Below are 25,660 nucleotides of genomic sequence, written 5' to 3'. Positions count from 1 at the left end.
AAATGTGATTTTCTGAGCAACAGTATTGGACACATCTGGAGAAGACAAGTCAGTGGACACTTGAATGTGAAATGTCAGGTCGCCAGGCATCTCATCCCCATCTGTAGCTTATCTGTCACTTGTTTACTGGTGAGTTAACTCAAACCAGACAAAGCTTTCTTGTAGTGAGTTATTTTGGCAGCATGGGAATACCATTGGTCTGGCATCGCCCAGCTGACAATAAGCATCTTCCTGTGCAAGTGAGATCTGGAACGAGAAAGGATTTATGACTGACAGGTGCCTACCTTTACAATATATGTTATCTCAAATTTTCACAAAGCAGAACTCTGCACATTTTCCCAGAAACATGGAGTTTCTACTTAGAACGCCTGATTTGTGGTTAGTCCTCTGGGGGCTGAGTATTTATTTTGCAATTTTTAATATAATTTTCATATCATGCACTGTTCTGTGTAATCTTTTGGTAGTTCTTCTGTATCATTCTGTGTTGTAAGTTTCTTTGATTAAGACCTTTCATGTGTTACCTCCTCTCTGTTCAATAAATAACTCATTTTATTAATAGACCTGATCTGCCATCCTTAGAACCTTTGGGCCAGAGCGATTTCTTAAATTTAAGAACTTGCCAATAATCTGAGATAAAGGCAGTGCTTGTTTGAAGCTCCCACTTGTCCTGTTACAAGTCAACATGCAAAACTGGATTTCCTAATGGGACAAAGAAGTTTTCAGGGAAGAAGAAAACCTTACATTTTGAGAGATGTTTTTTTCCTCAGGATGAGAGAAAGAGAGCTTACTGGTTTTCATTTCATTTAGTATTTTACTTTACAGCAAAGATCATGTCTGCTGTCGACAGCGGTGAGTCTGAGCCCAGCAGAGTGTGCTGGGCTGGCACTGGTGGGGGGAGCAGAGAAGTGTCAGAGTGGGAACAGCTGTGGGGACCAAAACAGTGGCAGACTGAGGTGTGGGAAGCTGAATTGCAGCCAAGCACAGCCTAGCACAGCAGTCTGGAAAATGGGCAGTGTGACAGGAGGATCCAGCTTGCAGGGGCAGCTCTGAGAGCACATTTGAAATCACCGCGTTGGGGTCGTCGCACTCCTGCGGCTGCTCGAAGGGATGTCCCGCTTTGCTGATCAGCCAAGCGGCGAGCGTGCAGAACATGAAGAACTGCTCACCGGGGTTGGTGGGCAGTGCAAAGTAGTGCCTGTTCAAAAAGGGGACACATGGTACATAGTGTGAGCTTGTGCAGCTCTTACACCTTTACAGGGCAGCATAGGCTACAGAGCACTTTCTTTACCCAGTTTTTTCAATGAGCAACCCCTCTGAATGAAATTCAGGATGCCTGGTTTCACACACAACCACAGCAGAGCAAGTTTGCTACACCCAGCTGGCTTATTTCCAGCTTTGAGTAAGTTTTTAGTCAACACCAGACTTGGCTGCCAAGTTGCCTAAATCACCTCCCCTTCACACTTTCCTCAAGAGATGCAAAAGGATTCCTACATCTGAAAATTCAGCTCAGATCAGGAGCATGTTTTGAAGTGATCCCCACCTGTGCTTACATACTCTGTGCTTTCAATGACAACTGGATCTGATTGGACCACACCAAATTGAAATATGTGGACCTAACAAGAATTGAACCAATGGTTCAAGAGCGGGCTAAAAGCAAGTAAACTTACTTGAGCCTCCTTCTCAAAAAGGGAGTAACCTGGACTCCCTTACCACACTGTTGCTTACAAAAAGCTTCATTCTATAACCCTTCACTTTCCACCCTGCTCTGCAGCCTGGCTGGAATTGACAGACAGCTTTAAAAGTTATTTGGGCAGATGGATACTGGGAGCACACTGGTCCTGTTTCTCAGGCTTCCTGTGCACTGCCATAATTTTAAATAAAGAAATAAAAAACATTACATATAAAACAAATATGTACTGATACAAAACCCCAGCCCAACCAACAAGGAGTCCAAGACCCTCTTTGTAAAGGGTTAGAGGGACAAAAACTATACACACCCCACAAACAGCTATTCCGAAATCCAGACATTTGGAGTTATTTAATATAACTCAGAATTTAGGCAGATCTATTTTTTTGCGGAATAAGTGGAATTATTTCTTGCACAGCCACCCTGGCATGCAAATCTCCAGTACCTGCCGGGGCCAGGGATGCTCAAGGGACCATTTACTTATGGCATCTCAGCCTTTCCGGGGCCCCGCGTTTGAAAGCTTCCAGCTCACACGGGAGGCTGTGCAAGGGCTGGTTTTCCCTCGGGCCAGGCACGCTGCCAGGCCGATGCCATCCCGCCAGGCTCGGGATTCCTTGGCAGGGATTTCCTTCCCCCCGCCCGCGGCCGCTCCGGCGCCTCCCGCCGGGACCAGGAGCAGCACCTGGACAGAGGCCGCATGTTGTGGCGGCGCAGCGCCTCCTCCTCGTAGCTCAGCAGCTTTAGCTTGTCCAGCAGGTCCTCCATGAGCACGAACATGAGAAAAGCCGCGCCGGGGCCGCGCTCCGCCGGCCCTTCCTCGGCCCGATCCCGATCCCCGCGCCGGCCCGCAGCGCCTTCTTCGGACATTTTAACTGGTAACCACAGCCACGGGGGCGGGCTCGGGGCGGTGCCGGCGTGGTCCCACCGTGGCGTGATCCAAGTTTTCGACATTAATCTGTTCTGGGGGTTATGAGAGTTGTCTAACTTTTGCAGTTTGCTCACTTCCTGCAGACGGACTACAGAAATCTTCGCTCTGTGCCGGTCCGGAGTGTCAGCGGCTGCAGATCACGGGCGAGATGCGGAAAAGTGAGTCTGGGCAGCCGAGAGCTGTGGCATTAACCACGGGGACCCGCTGGAAGCGCCGTGGGTCGGGCTGGGGAGGGAAAGGCATCGACTGGGAAAGCTCCGTCTCCATGAGGGAAAGCTCCGTGTCCGGGTGGGATTGTGCTTGGCCCTGGTGCGGCTCCTCGAGGGCTGTGTCCAGCTCTGGACACCTCACCGCCACACAGACAGGCCGGAGGTGCTGAGAAGGGCGGTTCCCAGGAGGAGCTCCTCAGGAGACTTTACCCCTTTACCACTCTTTAGAGCTGAAAGGAAGTTCTAGCAGGTTGGGGTCGGTCTGTTCTCCCGGTTAACTCATAACAGGGCTAGAGGACATGGGCTCAAGCTGCTCCAGTGGACATTTAGATTGCGTTCTATAAGGAATTTCCTCACTGAAGAGGTTTTCAAGCATTGCAATGAGCTGCCCTGGGATGTCACCATCCCTAAAAGTGTTCAGCAAATGACTGGACGTGTCACTATTTAATGCCGTGGTGTAGCTGAGAAATTCTTTCATTCAGAGGTTGGACTCGATGGTCTCAGAGGTCTTTTCCAATGAAATGATTCCATGAATGGAAGGCACACCTCACCTTTGTACTTCTGGCACCAGCCAAATGTCACTGAGGGGAGACAGCCCTTCTTGCCACTTCTTCCTGCATTTTATTTGTCTTCCCGAAAATACTTGAGTGGTTCTGTTCTGCTGGAAACCAGATGGAACACACAAATCTTGAATTTTCCAGGAGCTAATATGTCACTGTTAAAATACTGATAGAAGATAATTACCTAACCTCCCCTAGGCACCTACTTCGTGTTACTTTTTGGGAAGAGTCTCATGGTTATTTTTTCCTTGCATTCTTGTTCTGCTGAGCCCGCAGAGTTCTCCGCTCGCTCCCCGTGCCAGGTTCCTGCGCTCTGTCCCATTCGAGAATTGCGGCTGTCGCTTGTGAGAGGCATCCGGAGTGCTTTAAACCCTGTATTTAAATCGTATTCCTCACTCATTCCCTCTCTTACAGCCTGCAGGAGTTTTGGGCTTGCCAGGAAAGGCAATGGTTGAGAGAAAAGGTTTGCTTGTTGGTAAAAATGAAAATCTGTTATTTTCCAGTCTTCATATGTGTGTGTATGCTTGAAATGTGTTGTTAAGTTGCATTGAAAAGGAATTAATCAGAATCCTTTGTACTAAGGAATGAATAAAATTCATTTGAAAGGAGGCTATTTCAATATGCGTATCTGCTCTCAAAGAGGTCACAGAGGAAAGTACATTGAGCAGCCACCAATACGGATGGCTGTTTCTGCAGGATTGCTTTATCAGTTTGAATGCAGATCAGGAAAGGGTAAGGAAAGATAAGGAAATATTTTGATTCAGTTTGAAAAGAAAAAGAAAGTATATGTTCTTTTCCTGCAGTGGCCAAAGCAACTGCAGCATTCCCCCTACCATTATTTGAGCTGTTCAATGTCTTTGGAGATGGATTCTAGCACCTTGCCTTGCTCTCAGAAACTCTGGCTGAGCTGCTTTCCACTTGAGCTTGTGGTGATTCAGTATGAAATAATTCTCCTGAAAACTAGAGCACCAGTAACTAACATGACTACAGTGATCTTAATTCTAGTTGTGCACTGTCTGTATACATAATTTCATATTGATATTTCACTACATAGCCTTAGGGCATCATTTCTTGGTTGTGCCACTTACATCTGTGACAACGAGGAAAAGCACGTTTGTTCAGTACTTTGCAGTGTGACTCTAATTATCAGCACACAGACACATTAATCCTGCAAGACCCCAGAACTTGCTGAAAAGACTGGCCAGAACCTACACTCCTCAGATTCTTCTACAGACCAGCACACATTTATTTTCTGTGATGGGAAGATCCAAAGCTGAGGCATGTGCTGAACTTGAAAATTTTCAGCTCAGCAGTTGTAGCTGTGTATTTTGGAGCAGGGTTATGGGGCACAGCTAGAAGGTGGGAGGCAGTGTGCACTGGCCATGCAGCCCCCAAAGGCATCACAGAGGTACCACTGGAACCATGTTACTCTCAGAGCATCACTGCCAATGAAAGGTGGCTGTCAATGAAATATGGCACATCCCTCACTAAGGGAAATACAGCCTGGATTGCAGTTTGTGAAATTCAGGCATCAAGCACAGTAGATTGTGTTGATCAAGTTGGAAGTGATAGGCAAATAAGCAAAAAATCCAGTAAAATATCATGTACCCCACTTGCCAATGCAAGGAGTAAAGAAGGATCATACTGGCAATTGTTGCTGACATGGAACAAAATTACCATAAATGTTTATTTCACTATTGCATCTAGTTCTGTCTCAGATTTAATGTTTTGGTGCCTCTGTTCGTTTTTTTTCGTTTGTATGTTTTATTCTGTTTTTTTCTCCTGAAGGAATAGTGAAAATTCATAAAACAGGCTTTTCAAAAGAAATATTACTCAAAGATGGTTGGGATTTAAGATTCACATCCACCACAAACACATTCTCACACACCAGTCAAAATTATTCATAATACTAAAAAGTCTGGCTAGCAAGCCTGCTAAACCCATGTCCTGTGTCAGTTAGAAATGGTCCCTATAGCTGCAATTTGCAGAGGAAAAAAAGCACCAGGGAAAATCCTTTATAAAGGCTTTTCAAGTTACTTGATTCATGAGGTAATTTCTCCACTGTATTTTAGGACAGTCAGACTGCATTCTTCGTCACTCAGGTCATAGTTACAATAAGGTTATTCTTTTTCTGTTATGAATGAGAGGTTCCAGTTCATTGCTGTCTGACAAAACAGAACATATGGTGAGAGAGTCACCTCCTCCTTTGCATTCCTACCCTAGATTTCCATGCACAAGTTCTTGAAAGTGTAAAAAGTGTGAAAATTTCTCTATATCTGCAGTCTTTGCAAATGCATTCAAATTTCCCACCCCAGAAAGTCAAATGTTGCAGCAATTAGAAAAATATTTTAAGACTTAGAGAAAATCCGACTTGACAAGGGCCATGCTTTTTGCAGATTTTACTTGATCAGTTTTACTTGGTGTCCTGTTCAGGAATGATGAAGATTAATATTCCCTAGCCCTGCAACAACACTGAGTGTAAACACTTGCTATGTATTAAAATTAAAGTATCAGTATGCAAGGGGCTACAAGAGAATGAGAGGGCCTCCACCATTATGTAATGCATAGGATTATACAGTAAATGAGTTTAAGGCCAAAAATCTGAACCAAGTCTGTTGCAAGCAAAAAACAAGCTGTGGAAAGGAAATTCTATGATATGGGCATGTCTTTGATCTGCATTTAAACAGGTTTCCTCCAATTCTTTTATTTTGCCAGTTTGACATGGATCTACAAACCCATAAAGAAATGAAAGGACAGAACCCACCAGCTGTTATCCTCAGTTTATTGCTCATCAGTGCTGCACTTTGGGGTAGGTTTTTATTATTATGAACATTAATAAAGAAGACCAATACTGCTATTTTTTATTAAGGAGTGTTAATGAATTCAAACACCTGTTTATTAATGTTAAAGAATTGATTTTGGGTAATGTAAAACACTTGTGTAGCAAAAGACTGTTTGTCAGGAGGCTGCATGGCTGGCTGTGGCCATTGGGCACGTTGAGCCCCCAGACTGTAACCTGCCAATGTTTCTGCCCCACAGCTCTGTAAGCAGTGGTTTTCAGTTCAGACTGACATGGTTTGTAGCAAATTGGCTGACTGCATGGAGAAGACTAAGGAAAAGCCATTTGGATTCTGCTGCCAGATGAGCTGGAGAAGGCATCAGAATGTCTGAGAAGGCAGCTGCCCCTGGGCACTCACTGCCTGTCTAACAGGTTGTCTGAACTTGGCCAAGGACGTCCATGTGACAGTCTTAAGTGATTGCATTCAGTTTTTTAAAAGATTAATTTTAAATTGCTCTTGTATGCCAGCAATGCCTAAGTTAAATGTTGGCAGAAATGAGATGCTACCACTTGTGTGAATTTGTGGACTGCACGCCTTAATTATCTCAAGGGGCTGGCACAGAGCTTCCTGATGCTGTCTGTGGTGGCAAAGCTGTTTCCACAAGTTCTGTGCTTCCCATCAATTGCAGCACCATGTCTTTTTTCCTGTGATGATACAGCTGCTTGGCACTATGTGAGGGTGGTTGGTAACATGGGGCATTGCAGCCTGGCACTGTGAATGTTTGAACATGTAGGAAGCTGCAGCTCAAATGGCTTTTAAAGTTCAAGGTGGAAAAGATGTGGTACAAGGTGTGGAAACACAATTGAAGCTCAGGACGTAACGTGGCAGAGTGCTAATTTGAATATGTAAGTGCTTACTTGGGATCCCTACATGAACTGATGAGAAATTCAAAGAGCAGGGCTCTGTGTTAAAATCCTGGTTAAACTGAAAGGACACCCTTGCTGTCCCAAGAGACTCATGGGACAGAAAAGATATGAAAGAGACATTGGCACACCTGCAAGAGCATTTTTTGGGCAGGGATTCAGAAGGGTAGAAATGTACTTGAAGACTGGAATAAATTTATTTATTTGTACTTCTGGACTTTAGGTTTTACAGAACAGATAGAAGTAACAGGACTGTTTTCCAAGGATTGCGTCCTCCCTTGTCCTTTCCCCCGTGGGAGTGGTGAAGTAATTCACTGGAGCAAAGAGAACAAAAAAGTGCACACTTACTACCAACAGAAGGATCATCTGGAAGAACAAGATCCACATTACAGAGGCAGAACACACCTTTTCCATGAGAAGATCTCTGGTGGAAATGCGTCCTTGAAACTCAGTAACCTGAGCATGACTGATGAGGGCTCTTACACCTGCTACGTGGGAACAGCTCAATATCGAACAGAAGTGAAAGTGCTGCTACATGTGCTAGGTCAGTAAGGCATCAAAAATCCTTGGTTTGCACCACTGCAAATGGGATGGGGCCAAGAGATTTCCTTGTGTTGTTTCCTTTTGTGAATCAAAATCCTCCAAACTTGCGGAGCAGCTTTTGGTGCTGATGGTGTCCTGAAGAATTTTGTTTCTCTGGTGAAATGTTGCAAAACGGATTGGAAAATTTAATGTAGCGCTTGTTTTCATAGTCCATTACACCCTGATTTCTAAGGGGTCATTACATGATACACATAATGTGGCTTCTTAGAACAATACATATCCTGGCATTGTAAGTTGTAGGAGAGTGTATGAGGCGACAATGGGCAGGACGGTCGGGAAAAAGAGAGAGTTCTCTATAGGCAGGACTTTGAACTTATGGTTTTTTAGAAAAGGGCATAAAAAAGAGTTCCCTACCGGCAGCTGCCAGGCGCAGCTCGGAGCAGGGCAGAAAGAGAGTGGGCCGTAGTAAGTTTTTATAGGCTAAGGGTTGTAAGAGGTAAGACAGAGAGAGCTAAGGGGAAAAGCTAAGAGCTAAGAGAAGGAATTAAGAGCAGGAAGTAAGACAGCAATGTTCCTGTTACAATACAATAAGTCTTCTTCTGTCTTGAATATTCTAATTTCCACTAACCAATGTAATACAAGATACAAATCCAATAACATTTACATACAGCCTATAAGAATCATTGCATTACCATACTGTGTTACACTTTAAACTCTACAAAGTACCCTTTGGGCCACTCTTGCTAAGCTAGCAGGGACTTCTCTGACCTTTGGACCTGCTCCTCAGCAGAAGGCATTGTTCAGTCACGGGGGGATTACTTTCAGCTGGCCATCCTATTGTCTTCTAGTTATTTATTAACTAAGGTATTGTATCTCAGAGATGGCTTTCATTTCAATCTCGCTTATGGTTTCCATATTCTCAGAATCTTTTGGTAGGCAATCATATTTATAAAGTTTTCTTCATTCATCTTTCCCAACAGTAAGTAGCTGTGCTACATTCTGAAATCAAACACAGGTTGTTGTATTCTCAGCTATATTTATTCTCCTCAATGGTATTTCAAAAGACCAATCACTACAAGTTGCAAACTATTTTGTAAGTATTAGGTGTTTTTGTGTTTTTTTTTTTTTTTTTCCATTTACAGCTCCTTCTTCTTATGCACTGGAATACCAAAAGGCAAACACAGAAAGAAGACTGAAGTGCTTTGCCTTTCTCACTTATCCAGCACCAAACATATCTTGGGAACAAGGCAATGTATCCATCCAAGAGACAGATAGGGAGGAAACCAGGAATGGAGATCTCTACTCTATCAGAAGTGACAAGGACATTGTAAACACAACAGATACTTACTGGTGTCATATTGATTTCCATCATGGCGTGTGGACTGCTGAATGGAGGATGATGCAAGGTAGGAATGAAATCTCTTCCTGCATTGCTGCTGAGTTTCACAGCTGGCTTCAGAGTCAAACTAAAGACAGTCTTTCTGCAGTGGGGCAACATGGCTATGGACAGTGCAAAAGGATGTGCCTTTCTCCTTGAGATGCATTTGTTAGGACTACAAGGCAGCATTACAAGTTACTTCCAAGAAGTAGGAATGAGAGGGAGTAGCTCACCCTTCTATAAGTTACCTTTACGCTTAACATCTTTTCTATATCAGTTTCACATTTTGATAGGTGCCTGATTAACCAGCTTTACCTTCTATCAGTAAAAGGATTTTGCCTTTGGGACAGAATCCATGGAAACCTTAGAGAATTATGTGGGTTCTGTGAGGGAGGTGAAAGTTTGCCTGCTGCTTTAGCTGTGTATGATCTTCACTCTGTCCATTTTCCATCTTTTGCCAGACTTTTATTGGTGATGTGTGATCCTTTCATTTTACTTCTCTTTACATGCATCCTTAAGTACCGGTCTAAGTGTTGGTTCTCATTTTGTTAGCTAAGGAAAAGCAGGACTATGAAATTTCAACTCTGCTTTGTCTTCCTCCTGAATTTTATTGGAAATTCAATTCAAGTAAATATCTGGTGCATTTCAACCTTTCCTGTTTCTTAGGAAATATTTTTAATTGAAGGGAGAGCAGTGCAAAAGCAGTTCCCCTGTGAGATGTGCATGGATGCTTCCATCACCCTGCTTACCCCCTAAAGTGTACCCAGACACTCTCAGTTCCTTACCCACTGCATAAGCTCCAGAACAAGAGTGCAGTTTTTAATCTACATGGAATAGCTTACAGTATGGAAGGTTTGAAGTAGGGCATCAGAGTACCAAAGAATGCACTATGTCTGTTTTGTTATCTATGCCTCTGATCCCCAAAAGGAAAAGGTACATTTAATTACATCTTTTTTTGCATTCCCCTGCATCCATCTATCCCCTCAGTGGAATATTTTGGAAACAAATTGCTTTCTTTTTGTTTGTATTATAGCAGCATGGGGTACAATTTTGAATTTTTGTTTCCATGATATTCAGCCCCACACTTCTGTTCATTAAACCCTCCCCCCAGAAATCAAGTGTAATTATACTGTGTCAAAATAATCCATTATCTTCCTCTCCTATGACTGCCAGCTACCACTGCTGTCAGATCAATAGTTGTGGTGTGATGTTAATTTGTCTTGTATTAGTATTTTATATATTAGGTGTTACTTGCACTTGCCTGCCTTCTTCTTTCCTTTCCTGGTTTTTTAAAGCTAATTATTAATTGCTGAATGTTCAATACAGACAAGTAAAGTACAGTAATCCCACGTCGATAAGGCGCACTGGATTATAAGGCGCACCTCCGTGAGTCAGCAAATTTCGCAACTTTGTACATTATGTAAGGCGCACCGGACTATAAGGAGCACTTGTTTTTTTTTGCAGTGAAGATCTGTGCCGTGCACAACAACATAACTAATTAGTAATGGAATCCTGTGATCGTGGAGTTTACTGGCACGTGCTCAATTTGCAAACATTTTTCACAGATTGGTGTAGCCTTTAAATGCAGCCCCAAGCACCCTCCCTGTGCGCAGGCCCCGGCACTCCCGCCTGCCCTTTGCTGGGGAGGTGGGGCTCGGGGCGGCTGCAGTTTAGGGCGGCCATGGCTCACACCTCGGGGTTGCTGCGGTTCAGGGCAGCTCAGGACCGCCCATGCTTCAGGGCAGCTCAGGACCGCCTATAGCTCGGAGTGGCGCGGGGCGGCCCGCTCCCTCCCTTCCCACGCGGCTCCGGCTGTCTGGGGGTTGCCCGGTCCCACCCACCCCGTGCTTCTCCTGCTGGCCGTGGCCGCCCACTCCTGCCCCACCTCGCGGCTCGGTGCTCCCGCTGCGCCGTTCCCCCTCGTGGCTCAACTCACGGCTCGCACTTCCAGTTTGGCAAATTTTGCAACTTTGTCCATATATAAGGCGCACCGGACTATAAGGCGCACTTCCAGGTTCGGGCCAAAATTTTAGTCAAAAGTGTGCGCCTTGTAGTCGTGAAATTACTGTAGTCCACCATAGCTGAAAGTTATTTCTAATTGCATACAATGTTTTTATGCTTTTAGTTACATTATGTTGTGTTTTATCCTTTTGCTTCAGATGTGCAGGTATGTGATCAGTTGCGTTTTCTCTGCTCCTACATATGGAATTTCCTGCTGTTTTACACAGTAGCCTAGACTAGACTAAATCACTTCTATTAATGAACCCCTCAATTAGAAGAAAAATAGGAAAATTAAAATAAAATATTTTCATAAATATTGCCAATACCAATTAAATATTTTTGTGTAAGATAGGTTTGTTTTTAAAATTTTCAGGTGCTTCTAGAAACATAATGTGATATTTGAATATGATATCAAAGTAGTGAAATATGTTTTTGTATTTGTTCATGGTAATATCAAACCTCAGAAAAAAATCAGAAAATGTCTCAATAATCTTCACAGTATTTTCCAAAAAGGTGCAGAGAGTTCTTTATGTGTTTCAGACCACCTGCAAGAAGTGGAAGGAGGTCACACCATAATTCCCTGTGAACATGGCAGTGACACTGCAAGCCCTGATGGTTTCAGTGTGGTCTGGACATTACACAGAAATGCAGTGACCTCAGTCCTGGCCTCCTTCAATGGCACAGCTCACTCTCACCAGCCTCGGGTCCAGATTGACAAAACTGACTTTTCACTGAGGCTGGATCATCTTACTGCAGATGACAGTGGAGAATATCTGTGCAATATTTCAACACCTCACGGCACAAAACTGATTGTGAGCACTTTGCACGTCGGTGAGTTGCTGCTCCTTCCATTTCAGAGGATGAGGGCCAGTTAGGACAATGTACAGCCAAAAAGCCAGAAATTTATAAAATGCTGGGAAAACCATCTTTGTGTGATTGGTACAGTTGGGTGGAAGAGAGACATCTTTTATTTTTCTTGGCTCAGGGAGAACAAAAGTTATCAAAGATGGGTTTATTTAAAGATTAGAAGTTTATTTTTTCCAGTCAGCAGCTTATTGTGGCAAAGGTCACCAAGTGAGTGTCTGCCTTCAGTGCCTACCAACTGCTCTCATAGCTGAGGACACAGCAGGGCTCTCAGAATTCTGTCCTAAATGCTCCGCTGACAGCATACAGAGCTCATCAGAGCAATCATGGCAAGCCCAAAGCATATGATATAAGTTTGGCTGCAGAAGAAAGCTTGTTGAGAGCACACAGTTGATCTTTTGAAAGCTTTAATTCTACAGAGCAGGCCTTTTATTAGGCCAGGGAATATATATGTTTAAATGCATGTCTGTGTTTTTATAGTAAATTCCCAGCTGTGAAATCTTAGTTACACTTATTTCATTGTCAGTAGCACGTATAAAAGTAGCACACAGACATTTCACACAATTAAAAACAATCACCTAAAAGATTGAGATCTAATATAGGGTACCTCTTCTAAACAAAGGAGAGAACTTAAAGCAAGCCAGTAAGACATAAAAAACAGAGACAACATTACAGAAAAGGAGGTAGAATAAATGATAATAACTACAGATGAGCACCTTAGTGGCTTTCAGCACAGCCTGGAAGCAGACAAGCAGCTGGAGACAGTAGGGAATGGGCTAGACCATGTTGGATTGCAGTCATGGCCCAGCACCTGCTGAGCCATCAGAAGGGTTTCCAAGGGCCACTGGAAAGATGGCTTTTGAGGGGAAAAAGAGATGAATTTACAATCATCTCTCCTGCATAAGGAAGGATTGCAGCTTCAAGCTGCTCTTCTAAAGGAATTGACAAGATGTAAACATAGGTCTGATTGTGCTTAGAGTCAAGCTAAGGCAATGACTAGATTAAATGCTCTTTCTTAGCAGTTCTTGTTGTTTAGCAGTTTTCCAGACATCCATAGGAAGTTTCCAGAGGAATGTAGGTTTTTTCAAATTCTTTGGACAAGGCACAGCAGGAGAAACAAAGCCTGGTAGGCTTTGAGGTAGAAGAACCATACAGTTCTTCTGACAGTTTAGTGCTCTGCAGAGGTTTCCTCTAGGTGGGCTTTGATCTCCTGTGGAGTCCATGGTTATCACTTATCTCAGGATTTCTTGTGTCCACCTGGATTGCACAGTTGCACTATGAAGCTGGGCAGTGTTTCATCATTTTCAATCAAAGTTGAAAGGGTTTTGCAGCAGGAGACATAAAATTTATGGTCCAGGCTGGAGAACATATGCAGAGCTGCTCTACTGTAAATCAGCAGTGCTGTTTATGGCACTGAGCACCAAACCTGGAGACAGAGTTTAGCACACTGGGCAGTTGATTGGTTTTAAATGGGACTTGTATTAAGAAGTTGTCAAATCCTATCCCATGAGGACACATGGAATTTGCTGTCTGCACAATTCAGTAAAATAATCTGCTTTTGGCTATTCACACTGAAGTCAGTAAAGTATCACTTCAAAATCTTACAGTATGAACCAAGTAACAGAACATTATTGTCCTTGTCTCAGTTTCCTTTTAATGTTTCTTTCTCCCTAAATAACAAATTCTCAATTATAAATATGAAAAAAATCATGACTTTGATATATGTATTGAACAATAGTGAATATGAGTGATATAAAGCACTTCTGTTTTGTATTTGTATTTTTCAAGAAAATTCAGGTAACACCTGGAGAATTGGGCCAGTATTGGCAGCAGTGGTAATAGTGGTAATACTGACAACAGTGGCACTATGTTGTCTCAAGGTATGTGCAATCATTAGAGTAATTATTTTTAAGGTACTGTTGATACTGAGCCCGTCAAGATTTGAATGAGGGTTTGAGCCAAAGTTTGCTACTTTAAAAGAATTGGTAAATTAGTAGCTGTATATAGACAATTAATGATTAAACAACTGCACTGTTAGCATTGTTTGCTAGGCTGATCTTTGGTTTTAAGAAAAAGGAAGATAATCCAAATGTGAATGGGCTGTCTGGACAAGGTCCACCAGGAGCGAAGTCAAGAGAACTGAGCAGTAAGTGGGGGAAGGTAATTTGACAGTGGGAGACTAATACCCATTGATCACCTCCTCAAAATGGACCTTCAACTCAAGTTGAAGGGAAGTACCTAAATCCAGACCTTGAATGTTTGATTAAAACATAAATTTGATTTTCATGGGTTAAAGCATACAAAAAAGACTTTAAAGGTAGGAATATAAGTTTCAGCATAAATAAATTGTCCTTGTTTTTGCTATTTTCTTATTGTGAAAACCTCTGTGGTGCATTTCTGCAATGGTATTTTGTTTGTAACAATATCCACAAACCTTTGATCAGATGCCCTTTTGTGCTTTACAAAAGGATGAAAGATTTGGATACCCCTCATAAATATTTTCCAGTAACTTGCTTAAAGAAAAATTGAATTCCTGAATTTTCTCACTTTTCTTTTAGACCAAAAAGAATCCAAAACAAAATGTGAAGTTCCTCAAACAGTGCTCATACCTGGTCTTCATTAGGGTCCAAATTACTGTTTAATTGTCTCCAATGTCCAAGCTTGTCAAAACCTCTGTTTGAAAAGTGATACTGAATTGCTTTGTGTAGGAGATCCTTAGAACCATTTGGCCCTGACCTCATCTCTCTGCACACCTCTCCTCTTTACTGGAGTGCAGCATCTTCAAGTGGATGCATTTTATTCTCCTGTGTTTGTAATAGCTTGGCTCTTAGAATAATTGGTCTCTTTCCTCTGCAATTGAAGTCGGTATCCTTAAAAATCCAAACTTTAGTTCTTAGTCCATCCTTCTGTGCCTGACCCTGTCCATGGAGAGATTTACTTTCAAACTCCCTGTGTATGGAGGTTTTGTCTCACTCTGGATTTCTTAAGCTTCAGGTGACATTTTATGGTGGGTACAATGAGGCACAACAAAAACCCATGAGAAAGCAAGCTCTGAAATGATTATGCCTCAGTCTTTTTTAAATTTTCCTCTTTAAATGGAGAGTCATGTACATACAGTTTATTAAGGAGTTGAAACATGCTTTAGAGATGACAATACACTTTGAGGTGCAGTTGTCTAAACCATTTTAGCAAGATTAAGTTGTCCTGGGACCTGTTGAGCCCTCAAACACATTGTAATCAGAGGCAGTGGAACAGTTTACAGGTTAACTTGGCTCTGGTGATATTGATGGAGGACAAGATGGAAAACACAGGAATGTTTCTGCACCAATGTGTGGATACTTATTTTACTCAGATAATGCTAAAATGGGAAATGGGAAATGCTGATTTATCTTTATAGTGAGTGTGTCTTGTTCTGTTCCCACTAGGGGATTAATTTTACACAGTTGTTCTTACAAGTATTTTTATTTTGCCTAGAAAAAATGGAAGAGAGGTGTGTGCGTTAACAAGAAGGGGTGGCACTCCCCCTGGGGCCCCGGAGCCCGAGTTGATCCAAATACAAAGCAAACGAGACGAGCCTTGCTCGACAACAGACATCCTGCTTCCCAACCAACAACCAACATAAAGGCAGAGCAGAAGGAAGGGTGAGAAACATAGGCTGGGTAAGGGGTTTGAAGGAACAGAAGTGAGGGTGGGGTTTAGGGTCAGGAAGCAATGATAACAGAGTTGGGGTTTACACAACAGGAACCAAGGAGGGATGCAAGGGGATGAGAATGGGCCACATGGGCCAATAGGGCATCCTGGTTAAGGGGATCTCCAAAGGGATTGTCCAAACAGGGGGTTGGCACAAGGGAGGATTGACATCCAGAGGGATGGGGAACTGGGAATGTTTGGGAACAAAGGGTAGGGCTAGGACAGTATTGACAGCCATTAACATGGGGAAAAAAAGGACAACCCTTAACATAAAAACACACCACAACAGAGAGAAGTCTCATGAACACCTTAACATATGGGAAGAAAATTGCTCTCTGCACACAGAGACTGGTGATGAGAAGAAGAAAGAGTTCCTGCATCTTGAGTTACATTAAGAGCCTCATGAATATGTGATTTTCTGAGCATCAGTAATGGACTAATGGAGAGGAAGAAAAGTCTGTGGACATTTGTATGTGAGAAGTCATGTATCCGCTTTGTCAGCCCCACGTGAGCTCATCTGTTGCTTCTTTACTGGTGAGTTAACTCAAACCAGACAAAGCTGTCTTGTAGTGAGTTATTTTGGCAGCAGGGGATTACCATTGGTCTGGCATCTCCCAGCTGATAATAAGCTTCTTCCTGTGGAAGTGAGATCTTGTGGAAGCTGAGATTTAATTAGCATGTGCAATTTGATAACCAAGGTGCCTTGGCAAGAGCAAAGAGAGCTTTGAAGATTGCAAGAAGATTGGATCAAGACTGGTGTCAGGAAAGAAGATTGAACTAAGTGGAAATGGGAAGTTTGTCTGTGTGATGTGTAACTCAACGAATGAAGTAAAAAATTCTGATCACGGATCAGTAGTCCCCCTCTCTCTCCATCATTGGTAAGATCTGGAAAGAGAAACTGGATTTCTGACTGGGAGGCAGCTACCTTTACAAACTATGTAAGTTATCTCAAACTTTCACAAAGCAGAACTCTGCACATTTTCCTGGAAACTGGAATTTGTACTTAAAATTCCTGCTTTGTGTTTACACTTGTCTGAGGGCTGATTATTTATTTTGCTAGTTTTATATAGTTTTGAAATCATGTACTGTTTTATGTAATGTATTTGTAGTCTGTGTTCTGTGTTGTAAGTAACTTTGATTAAGACCTTTCATGTGTTACCTCCTGTCTCTTCAATAAATAACTCATTTTATTAATGGACCTGATCTGCCATCCTTAGAACTTGTGGGCCAGAGTGATTTCTTATATTTAAGAACTTGCCAATAATCTGAGAGTAAGGCAGTGCTTGTTTGAAGCTCCCACTTGTCCTGTTACAAGTCAACATGCAAAACTGGATTTCCTAAAGGGACAAAGAAGTTTTCAGAGAAGAAGAAAACCTTACATTTTGAGAGATATTTTTTTCCTCAGGATGAGAGAAAGAGAGCTTACTGGTTTTCATTTCATTTAGTATTTTACTTTACAGCAAAGATCATGTCTGCTGTCGACAGCGGTGAGTCTGAGCCCAGCAGAGTGTGCTGGGCTGGGCACTGGTGGGGAGACCAGAGAAGTGTCAGAGTGGGAACAGCTGTGGGGACCAAATCAGTGGCAGACTGAGGTGTGGGAAGCTGAATTGCAGCCAAGCACAGCCTAGCACAGCAGTCTGGAAAATGGGCAGTGTGACAGGAGGATCCAGCTTGCAGGGGCAGCTCTGAGAGCACATTTGAAATCACCACGTTGGGGTCGGCGCACTCCTGCGGCTGCTCGAAGGGATGTCCCGCTTTGCTGATCAGCCAAGCGGCGAGTGTGCAGAACGTGAAAAACTGCTCACCGGGGTTGGTGGCAGTGCAAAGTAGTGCCTGTTCAAAAAGGGGACACATGGTACATAGTGTGAGCTTGTGCAGCTCTTACACCTTTACGGGGCAGCATAGGCTACAGAGCACTTTCTTTACCCAGTTTTCTCACTGAGCAACCCCTCTGAATGAAATTCAGGATGCCTGGTTTCACACAGAATGAGAGCAGAGCAAGTGTGCTACACCCAGCTGGCTTATTTCCAGCTTTGAGTAAGTTTTTTATTCAACACCAGGCTTGGCTGCCAAGTTGCCAAAATCACCTCCCCTTCACACTTTCCTCAAGAGATGCAAAAGGATTCCTACATCTGAAAATTCAGCTCAGATCAGGAGCATGTTTTGAAGTGATCCCCACCTGTGCTTACATACTCTGTGCTTTCAATGACAACTGGATCTGATTGGACCACACCAAATTGAAATATGTGGACCTAACAAGAATTGAACCAATGGTTCAAGAGCAGGCTAAAAGCAAGTAAACTTACTTGAGCCTCCTTCTCAAAAAGGGAGTAACCTGGACTCCCTTACCACACTGTTGCTTACAAAAAGCTTCATTCTATAACCCTTCACTTTCCACCCTGCTGTGCAGCCTGGTTGGAACTGACAGACAGGTTTAAAAGTTATTTGGGCAGATGGATACTGGGAGCACACTGGTCCTGTTTCTCAGGCTTCCTGTGCACCACCATAATTTTAAATAAAGAAATAAAAAGCATGACATATGAAACAAATATGTACTGGATACAAACCTCCAGCCCAAGCAACAAAGGGTCCAAGACCCTCTTTGTAAAGGGTTAGAGGGACAAAAACTATACACACCCCACAAACAGCTATTCTGAATTCCAGACATTTGGAGTTATTTAATATAACTCAGAATTTAGGCAGAGCTATTTTCTGCGGAATAAGTGGAATTATTTCTTGCACAGCCACCCTGGCATGCAGATCTCCAGTACCTGCCGGGGCCAGGGATGCTCAAGGGACCATTTACTTATGGCATCTCAGCCTTTCCGGGGCCCCGCGTTTGAAAGCTTCCAGCTCACACGGGAGGCTGTGCAAGGGCTGGTTTTCCCTCGGGCCAGGCCGATGCCAGGCCGATGCCATCCCGCCAGGCTCGGGATTCCTTGGCAGGGATTTCCTTCCCCCCGCCCGCGGCCGCTCCGGCGCCTCCCGCCGGGACCAGGAGCAGCACCTGGACAGAGGCCGCATGTTGTGGCGCCGCAGCGCCTCCTCCTCGTAGCTCAGCAGCTTTAGCTTGTCCAGCAGGTCCTCCATGAGCACGAACATGAGAAAAGCCGCGCCGGGGCCGCGCTCCGCCGGCCCTTCCTCGGCCCGATCCCGCTCCCCGCGCCGGCCCGCAGCGCCTTCGTCGGCCAATTCTATTGCTGACCACAGGGACGGGGGCGGTCCCAGTGCGGCGCGATCAAAGTTTTCAACATTCAGCTGATCAGCGGCTTATGGGAGTTCGCTAGCTTCTGCACTTTGCTGCCTTCCTGCTCTGTGCCGGTCCGGAGTGTCAGCGGCTGCAACTCACGGGCAGAGATACGGAAAAGTGAGTCTGGGCAGCCGAGAGCTGTGGCATTAACCACGGGGACCCGCTGGAAGCGCCATGGGGCGGGCTGGGGAGGGGAAGGCAGCGGGTGGGAAAGCTCCGTCTCCATGAGGGAAAGCTCCGTGTCCGGGTGGGATTGTGCTTGGCCCTGGTGCGGCTCCTGGAGGGCTGTGTCCAGCTCTGGACACCTCACCGCCACTCAGACAGGCCGGAGGTGCTGAGAAGGGCGGTTCCCAGGAGGAGCTCCTCAGGAGACTTTACCCCTTTACCACTCTTTAGAGCTGAAAGGAAGTTCTAGCAGGTTGGGGTCGGTCTGTTCTCCCAGTTAACTAACACAGGGCTAGAGGACATAGGCTCAAGCTGTGCTAGGGGACATTTAGATTGCGATCCATAAGGAATTTCCTCACTGAAGGGCTTTTCAAGCATTGCAATGAGCTGCCCTGGGATGTCGCCATCCCTGAAAGTGTTTAACAAACGACTGGACGTGTCACTATTTAATGCCGTGGTGTACCTGAGAAATCCTTTAATTCAAAGGTTGAACTCGATGGTCTCTGAGGTCTTTTCCAATGAAATGATTCCATGAATGGAAGGCACACCTCACCTCTGTACTTCTAGCACCAACCAAATGTCACTGAGGGGAGACACCTCTTCTTGCCACTTCTTCCTGCATTTTGTTTGTCTTCCCGAAAATACTTGAGTAATTCTGCTGGAAACCATATGGCACACACAAGTCTTGAATTGCCCAGGAGAGAATAAGTCACTGTTAAAATATTGTTAGAAGATAATTACCTAACCTGGCCCTAGGCACCTACTTCTTGTTTCAGGTGACCAGCTTTTTGGGAAGAGTCTCGTGGTTATTTTTTCCTTGCGTTCTTGTTCTGGTGAGCCTGCAGATTTCTCCACTCACTCCCCGTGCCAGGTTCCTGCGCTCTGTCCCGTTCGAGAATTGCGGCTGTCGTTTGTGAGAGGCATCCGGAGTGCTTTAAACCCTGTATTTAAATCGTATTCCTCACTCATTCCCTCTCTTACAGCCTGCAGGAGTTTTGGGCTTGCCAGGCAAAGGCAATGATTAAGATAAAAGGTTTTTAAGCCTGAAGAAAGGAACGCAAAAGGTGTGAAATCTTGGCGTGGGCTGGATGGTAGATGTCACTGTAGAAACAGCTGCTTCTCTTCATGGGACAGCACGTAGTTGCTTGTTAGTTCTTGAGCCCTGTGCCGTGCGGGAGTGGTGCTCAGAGTACAGCTGGAATGGGGCAAAGATCAACAGAAAGAGAGATTGTGCAATCTTCTTGTTTGGTGTTGGAAAAATCCCAGTCCTCATAAGTGTGTGTATTCTTGAAATGTGTTTTTTTAAGTTACATTGAGAAGGAATTAATCAGAATCCTTTCTACTAGGGAATGAACGAATTTCATTTGAAAGGAGGATATTTCAATATGCATATCTGCTCTCAAATAGGTCACAGAGGAAAGTACTACCGTAATTTCACGATTATAAGCCGCACCATTTTGACTAAAATTTTGGTCTGAACCCAAAGTGCAGCTTATAATCAGGTGCCTCTTATATATGGACAAAGAATGAAAAGTTGCTGTTTAGTTTGGAGGACAGGTGTCTGCTGAGAAAGGCAGGAGCTTCTCTTTGAAATGGAGAATGTAAATCCCCTCCCTCCAAATTATTATAATTTTGAAATCAAGGGGCTTTCAGGCTAAGATATGGGAATTAGGAATAACAGTTCTTTTCTAGGGAAATTAAAATAGAAATACAGTACTACAAAGAAACAAACCCCAAACCCTGACAAAGTCAGAGTACAACCTGACACCCCGTCAGGCAGGGTGTTGGTAGCAGTCCCATTAAATGGTGGGTGCATCCTCCTGCAGTGACAGATGTGGTTCAGATGGAGCAGTGCTCCTGTACAAGATGCAGTTTCCCTCTAAAGGTCCAGTGGTGATGTGGAGAAATCCGGTTTTCCCCTGGAGTCCAGTGGAGAAAGGGCCTCCCTTAGTGTCCCAAAACCTCTGTTTTTATCTTGGTAAGAAATGTTGGGCTCTTCCCCCTGGCAGGAGGAACTTCCAATGGGATGCAGTAATTTTATCAGTCCCACAGTGGGACTCAATGGGCCATTAGCAGAAAATGACTCGCTGGAGGAAGGATGGATTGTGAAAAGATAAAGAACAATGCCCCGCCTGGTTTCAATGGATGGCCCATTAGCAGAATATCTCCTGCAGAGATAAGGATCACTGCCCTCACCTTCAACCAATGGTGATGGAATAGATACCTTTTATCACACTCTGTATTGTAACGCGACTTGTAATCAGGTGCGGCTTGTATATGGACAAAGAACAAAAAGTTGCTGGCACCCGGTAGTGCGGCTTATACTCAGTGCGGCTTATACAGTGAAATTACTGTACTCTCAGTAGCCACCAATCCTGATGACTGTTTGCTGCAGGACTGCTCTTATCAGGTTTCAAAGCTCAAAGATAAGGAAATACTTTGATTCAGTTTGGTCACTGACTCACAAGTGACCAAACTTGACCAAACTAGAAAAAGAAAGTGTGTGTTCTTTACCTGTAGTGGGCAAAGCAACTGCAGCATTCCCCTACCATTATTTGAGCTGTGCAGTGTCTTTGGAGATGGATTCTAGCACCTTGCCTTGCTCTCAGAAACCCTGGCTGAGCTGCTTTCCATTGAGCTTGTGGTGATTCAGTATGAAATAATTCTGCTGAAAACTAGAGCATCAGTAACTAACATGACTACTGTGATCTTAAATCTAGTGGTGCACTGTCTGTATACATAATTTCATATTGATATTTTTCTATAAAACCTTAGGGCATGATTCTTGGTTGTGCCACTTATGTCTGTGACAAAGAGGAAAAGCACAAGTTTGTTCAATACTTTGCAGTGTGACTCTAATTATCAGCATACACACACTTTAATCCTGCAAGACCCCAGAACTTTTGCAAATTTTATTTGATCAGTTTTCCTTGGTGTGCTCTTCAGGAATGATGAAGATTAATATTCCCTAGCCCTGCCACAACACTGAGAGTAAACACTTGCTGTGTATTAAAATCAAAGTATCAGTGTGCAAGGGGCTACAAGATAAAGAGAGGCTCTCCGCCCTTGTGTTATGCATAGGATCATATAATAAATGACTTTAAGACCAAAAAACTGAACCAAGTCTGTTGCAAACAAAAACCAAGCTGTAGAAAAAAATTATATGATATGGGGATGTCTTTGATCTGCATTTAAACAGGTTTTCTCCTCTGCTTTTATTTTGCCAGTTTGACATGGATCTACAAAGCCATAAAGAAATGAAAGGACAGAACACTCCAGCTGTTATCATCAGTTTATTGCTCATCAGTGCTGCACTTTGGGGTAGGGTTTTATTATTATGAAAAAAAAAAAGAAAGCACAATTATTGCTAATTTTTATTAAGGAGTGTTAATGAATTCAAACACCTGTTTATTAATGTTAAATAATCGATTTTGGATAATGTAAAACACTTGTGAAGCAAAAGACTGTTTGTCAGGAGGCTGCATGGCTGGCTGTGGCCATTGGGCACGTTGAGCCCCCAGACTGTAACCTGCCAATGTTTCTGCCCCACAGCTCTGTAGGCAGTGCTTTTCAGCTCAGTCTGAGATGGTTTGTAGCAAATTGGCTGACTTTGCATTGAGAAGACTAAGGAAAAGCCATTTGGATTGTTCTGCCAGATGAGCTGGAGAAGGCATCAGAATGTCTGAGAAGGCAGCTGCTCCTGGGCACTCACTGCCTGTCTAACAGGTTGTCTGACCTAGGCCAAGGAGGTCCATGTGACGATGCTAAGTGACTGCAGTCAGTTTTTTAAGAGATTACAGTAATTTCACAATTATAAGTTGCACCATCTTGACTAAAATTTTGTTCCAAACCCGGAAGTGCGGCTTATAATCAGGTGTAGCTTATATATGGACAAAGAACAAAAAGTTACTGTTTAGTTTGGAGGACAGGTGTCTGCTGAGAAAGGCAGGAGCTTCTCTTTGAAATGGAGAATATAAACTCCCTCCCTCCAAATTATTATAATTTTGAAATCAAGGGGCTTTCAGGCAAAGATATGGGATTCAGGAATAACAGTTCTTTACTAGGAAAATTCAAAAAGAAATACAGTACTACAAAGAAAGAAACCCCAAACCCTGACAACGTCAGAGTACAACCTGACACAGGCAGGTTGGTAGCAGGCCCATTAAGTGGTGTTTGCATCCTCTTGCAGTGACAAACGTGGTTCAGATGGAGCAGTGCTCCTGTAGAAGGTGCAGTTTCCCTCTGGAATTCCCGTGGTGATGTGGAGAAATCAGTTTTCCTTTGGAGTCCAGTGGAGAAAGGGCCTCCCTTAGTGTCCCAAAACCTCTGTTTTTATCTTGGTAAGAAATGTTGGGCTCTTCCCCCTGGCAGGAGCAGCTTCCAATGGGATGCAGTAATTTTATCAGTCCCACAGTGGGACTCAATGGGCCATTAGCAGAAAATGACTCGCTGGAGGAAGGATGGATTGTGAAAAGATAAAGAACAATGCCCCGCCTGGTTTCAATGGATGGCCCATTAGCAGAATATCTCCTGCAGAGATAAGGATCACTGCCCCCACCCTCAACAGATGGTGATAGAATAGATACCTTTTATCACACTCTGTATTGTAACCCAAGACACTTGCCAACACCAGGACCTGCGGCTTATAAGTGTGAAATTACTGTAATTTAAAATGGCTCTTGTATGCTAGCATTAAGGACTAAGTTAAATGTTGACAGAAATGAGATGCTCCCACTTGTTTGAATTTGTGGAATACACACCCTAATTATCTCAAGGGCTGGCACAGAGCATCTTGATGCTGTCTGTGGTGACAAAGCTGTTTCCACAAGTTCTGTCCTTCCCATCACTTGCAGCACCATGTCTTTTTTTCCTGTGATGGTACAGCTGCTTGGCACTATGTGAGGGTGGTTGATAACATGGGGCATTGTAGCCTGGCACTGTGAATGTTTGAACATGTAGGAAGCTGCAGTTCAAACGTCTTTTAAAGTTCAAGGTGGAAAAGATGTGGTTCAAGGTGTGGAAACACAATTGAAGCTCAGGGGTTACTGTGGCAGTGTGCTAATTTGAATATGTAGGTGCTTACTTGGGATCCCTACATGAACTGATGAGAGATTCAAAGAGCAGGGCTCTGTGTTATAATCCTGATTAAACTGAAAGGACACCCTTGCTGTCCCAAGAGACTCATGTGACAGAAAACCATGAAAGAGATGACACACCTGCAAGAGCATTTTTTTGTCAGGGATACAGAAGAGCAGAAATGTACTTGTAGACTGGAATAAATTTATTTATTTGTACTTCTGGACTTCTAGGTTTTACAGAACAGGCAGAAGTAACAGGACTGTTTTCCAAGGATTGCATTCTCCCTTGTCCTTTCCAACCTGGGAATGATGAAGTAATTCAGTGGAGCAAAGAGAACAAAAAAGTGCACAGTTACTACTACCAGAAGGATCAGCTGGAAGAACAAGATCCACATTACAGAGGCAGAACACACCTTTTCCATGAGAACATCCCTAGTGGAAATGCCTCCTTGAAACTCAGTAACCTGAGCCTGACTGATGAGGGCTCTTACAGCTGCTACGTGGGAACAACACAACATCACACAGAAATGGAAGTGCTGCTACATGTGCTAGGTCAGTAAGGCATCAAAAACCCTTGGTTTGCACCACTGCAAATGGGATGGGGCCACAGATTTCCTTGTGATGCTTCTCCTGTGGAATCAAAGTCCTCCAATACAGCAGAGCACTATTTGGGACTGATGGTGTTACAAGGCAATGTTTCTTCTCTATTCTGTGTGATGTGGAGTGGAAATTTTTATTGCAACACTTCTTTTCATAACCGACTGCACCCTGATTTCTGAAGGGTAATTACATGGTACAGATAATGTGGTTTCTTAGAACAATATAAATCTTGGCATTGTAAGTAGCTGTGCTTTCTTCTGAAATCAAACATAGATTGTTTTGTTCTCATCTATATTTATTCTTCTCAATGGTATTTCAAAAGAGCAATCACTTCATGTAGAAAACTATTCTGTAAGTACTAGGATTTTTTTTTTTTTTTTCATCTACAGCTCCTTCTTATGCACTGGAATACCAAAAGACAAACACAGAAAGGAGACTGAAGTGCTTTGCCTTTCTCACTTATCCAGCACCAAACATATCTTGGGAACAAGGCAATGTATCCATCCAAGAGACAGATAGGGAGGAAACCAGGAATGGAGATCTCTATTCTGTCAGAAGTGACAAGGACATTGTAAGCACAACAGATACTTACTGGTGTCATATTGATTTCCATCATGGCGTGTGGACTGCTGAATGGAGGATGATGCAAGGTAGGAATGAAATCTCTTCCTGCATTGCTGCTGAGTTTCACAGCTGGCTTCAGAGTCAAACTAAAGACAGTCTTTCTGCAGTGGGGCAACATGGCTATGGGACAGTGCAAAAGGATGTACCTTTCTCTTTGAGATGCATTTGTTAGGATTACAAGGCAGCATTACATGTTTACTTCTAAGAAGTAGGAATGAGAGGGAGTAGCTCACCCTTCTGTAAGTTACCTCTACTCTTAACATCTTTTCTATATCAGTTTCACATTTTGAGAGGTGCCTAATAAACCAACTTTACCCTCTGTCAATAAAAGGATTTTGCTTATTGGACAGAATACATGGAAACCTTAGAGAATTATGTGG

General features: G+C 43.6%; 1 protein-coding gene across 6 annotated transcripts in view; it reads left to right on the top strand.

Moving 5' to 3' along the window:
- The window catches only part of HHLA2 (HERV-H LTR-associating 2), a 66,463-nt gene extending 49,705 nt beyond the window's left edge, over positions 1–16,758 (top strand). For 4 of the 6 annotated variants that reach the window (XM_033053237.1, XM_033053242.1, XM_033053241.1 and 1 more), the window contains one exon: positions 15,853–15,915. Coding sequence is in view for 1 of the 6 variants with exons in the window: in XM_033053235.1 (XP_032909126.1) it covers positions 6,106–6,193; positions 7,311–7,631; positions 8,773–9,036; positions 11,550–11,840; positions 13,662–13,753; positions 15,348–15,514; positions 15,853–15,958 (1,329 nt within the window). In the remaining 5 variants the exon portion in view is untranslated. Of the gene's footprint in view, positions 1–2,673; positions 2,774–6,099; positions 6,194–7,310; positions 7,632–8,772; positions 9,037–11,549; positions 11,841–13,661; positions 13,754–15,347; positions 15,515–15,852 lie in introns of those variants that run through there. The other 2 variants (XM_033053235.1, XM_033053240.1) reach the window with 2 other exon arrangements.
- The last annotated feature ends 8,902 nt before the right edge of the window (positions 16,759–25,660 follow it).

This window comes from Catharus ustulatus, chromosome 2 (genome assembly GCF_009819885.2).
Source record: "Catharus ustulatus isolate bCatUst1 chromosome 2, bCatUst1.pri.v2, whole genome shotgun sequence".
Taxonomy (NCBI): domain Eukaryota; kingdom Metazoa; phylum Chordata; class Aves; order Passeriformes; family Turdidae; genus Catharus; species Catharus ustulatus.
The sequence above is the reverse complement of the archived record's forward strand: the minus strand, read 5'-3'. Positions and strand labels throughout refer to the sequence as shown.